This window comes from Nansenia antarctica (genome assembly GCF_963989245.1).
Source record: "Nansenia antarctica genome assembly, chromosome: 10".
Taxonomy (NCBI): Eukaryota; Metazoa; Chordata; class Actinopteri; order Argentiniformes; family Microstomatidae; genus Nansenia; species Nansenia antarctica.
Genome location: NC_137680.1, coordinates 16,204,389 through 16,207,434, shown reverse-complemented (window position 1 = coordinate 16,207,434; position 3,046 = coordinate 16,204,389). Strand labels below are relative to the sequence as shown.

Genomic DNA, 3,046 nt, shown 5'->3' with positions numbered 1-3,046 from the left:
ACTTTATCTTAACAACTTTATCCTTGGTTGAAACTTGGAGGGTTTAGCCAACGCAATGATCCATCGAAAACTCCGTTGACTTTTGGCATGGTTCTATGTTTAGATGAGGATATGATAGTCTGTGAGATGTTAAATAATGAAGGAGGCTGCATGCGCTTCGACAAAGCACTGAAATGTAATCCGACGGTAATTAACCTCATCAATAGTGCAAATATCATGCATATTCAAAACTGCATTAGCCTAACTGCAATACCCTGTTTTTTTCTTTATCAAGATTTAAAGTAAACTGTAGGCCTATCCTAACTGACTTGTCACGTTCTGTTGCATTTTAACTTAAGTCTAAACACAATCTATACGCATTATATGTTTCCTAAACATGATCTGCCTATCTGTTTATTAATCTAATCTTGTGTTGACCACACGCATACACACACACACACACACACACACGCGCGCGCGCGCGCACACACACACACACACACACACACACACACACACGCACACACACACACACACACACACACACACACACACACACACACACACACACACACACACACACACACACACACACACACACACCTTCGATGGGCACCCACCGCCGCGGAGAGGCACCGCCTTTTTCTAGGCTCCGGTGTTCCATCATGGGCATCGGGCGGCTTGTGATTGACCAGTTTCTCGCCCAGAACTGTCAACCAGCCGCGGATGGCGCCGCCCCTTTCCTGTATAAATGTACGGAATCTATTCATTCTCTTCACGCCGTGCTTGGTGAAGTAGAAAGGACTGGTCTGGTCCACGGGATGTTGACAGAATAGAACCATCATTTTTTTTAAAACGTTTTGGTGATCTTATTCTTTTGGCTATTCGGCATTTATGTCAGCAATATTATCAGCATAGCAGCATATCCATAATCTCCAATATTGCGCACCAGTGATTGTTCTTTTTCCTCTAAGACGTTCGTCATTACTAAAAATGAAGGCTATTACTCCAGTCCGCCCCCAGAAGGATTCTTCCAGCAGCAACGAATTGTCTTTGCATTATCTGTCGGAGCACAGCTTGAACATCGCCCGGTGCAAAATGGAAGAGGAAGATCTGTTTTGCCTGCAATACGACATGAACGACTGTTACAGCAGGTTGAAGCGCCTGGTGCCTACCATACCGCAGGATAAGAAAGTCAGCAAAGTGGAGATCCTCCAGCATGTGATAGATTACATCTTGGACCTGCAGTTAGCGCTGGAGACGCACCCTTCTCTCCTCAGACAACAGAACGGGACATGCCCGCCCGCTTCCAACCGGACACCATTGACGGTTCTCAACGTTGACCACCAGGTAAGCATCCTTTCAGAGATCCTTTCAGAGATCCTTCCAGAGACTTACTAAGGCTCATGACAGACAACGCGCGGTCATGCGAGCAGCAAACCCGATAAATGTCATTGTCCTTTTCAAGTCAAGTCACTCCTATAGAATAATCTCACCGATCATAGATGCGATCTACCATGTTTGCTCTTGAGTACCATGCGTAAATTGGCAAGGCAGATTGGCTACAATTTAAGCTATTTGTTGGCAACATGATTTTTGCTCGATTTCCTGCATGTCAAAGGCCCATGATGGGCTTGACATAAGTGAAGAATTCTATAATCCTCTGATGTTCTCAAGTGCGTTTGTCTTGTAATGAAGTCAGTGTCACGGAGAAGGCTTTATCAGCGACTTTACGCGCATACATTGTTCATTTGGTGTCGCTTGTAGCTTTATGCCCCCTAATCTATAGGCTGGTATATGTGTCTAGTGTTGTCACATATTATGTGCGCTGAAATGTGTTCCCTTATTTCAGAGGACGTCAATAGTCAAAAAGCCGGAGGACTCAATTTTGTGCCGCTGAGATATGCGCAATGGTGAGTACATACATTATAATATGTTTACAAATATGCTTCACGTTTTTCTACAGCAAAGGTATATAAGTACCTAATTAGTATAATTTGTATAATAACAATAATTAGTATAATTGTTGTTATATTTGTTGTTGTTGTTGTTGTCGTTGTTGTTGTTGTTGTTATTATTATTATTATTGTTATTATTATCGTAATTAGGCCTATTATGCTTGTATTGTTATTAGAGTACACAGGCCGCTGAGTAGGCTACAGGATGCACTTGTGCAGCAGACATCAGCAGAGACTGTAATTGAGGAACATGAGTATTGGCAACAACTTGGAGGCAGCTGTCTGTTGCGCAATAACTGTCCCTTGTGTAGCAATCTTGCAAGCAGAGGGTTAAAGCGCCATCTCCCTTGTAAATGAGAAGGGCTGGTTGCTCGCAGCTGTGTCTTGTAAGTTTGCCCAAGCCGGAGAGAACTGTGGTTGTTGTTTGACCTGGTTTGTTTTGGGTTGTTGATCAAGCATGCCTTCTGTTTTGTTGGTGGCGCCAGTCAGTCTGGAGCTCTGAATTCACACACCCCCTTCTATTCATTCCCCCTCCACAGGTGTGCAAAGAGCCGGTCCAAAGCCAGCAAAGCTTCGCAAGGCAATCACACCCACAGGAGGCACAATCATAAGGGGATTTCAAACGCTAGGAGAAATAAACTGATGGCAATTAAAACGCTATTTATAACACATTTGTTTAAAACAGAAGGCATCTATGTCCAGTTGCCTCGTACCTGCTTGCCATAACAACCTTTTTTAGGTACAATTAGAATCTAAATGGGGTGAACGAAGACTCCCTTGTTGCGAAGTTTTGATGGAAGCCGTCGATGACACACACAGCGCAAACAAGCTCATAACTTGTGCATAAAATTAATTAAAACTCCAGTTTAAAGCTTTACTAAACAGTGGAAATAATTGTATATGTTTTGACATCTATTGTTTAAAATAGATGATTTGTGTTGAACAGGGTTTTCCCTGGGATAAAATGTTTAATATTGTAAAGAGGAACAATTGAGTCATGACAATTACGATTGTAAATATAGAGACATATGTTCTATAAATGTACGTGGAAGAAAATATCTATATGCTTAAATAGACTATTGTAATTATGAAATATTTTTATTAAAACC

The 3,046-nt window shown here is 42.1% G+C and overlaps 1 protein-coding gene across 1 annotated transcript; it reads left to right on the top strand.

The window, feature by feature from the left end:
• Nucleotides 1-972: 972 nt before the first annotated feature.
• id4 (inhibitor of DNA binding 4) lies at nucleotides 973-1,879 on the top strand (the record flags this gene model as incomplete). The annotated part of the gene is made up of 2 exons (XM_080540068.1): nucleotides 973-1,329; nucleotides 1,832-1,879. The coding sequence occupies 2 exons, from the start codon at nucleotides 973-975 to the stop codon at nucleotides 1,877-1,879; spliced, it is 405 nt and encodes a 134-aa protein (XP_080396194.1).
• Nucleotides 1,880-3,046: the final 1,167 nt, after the last annotated feature.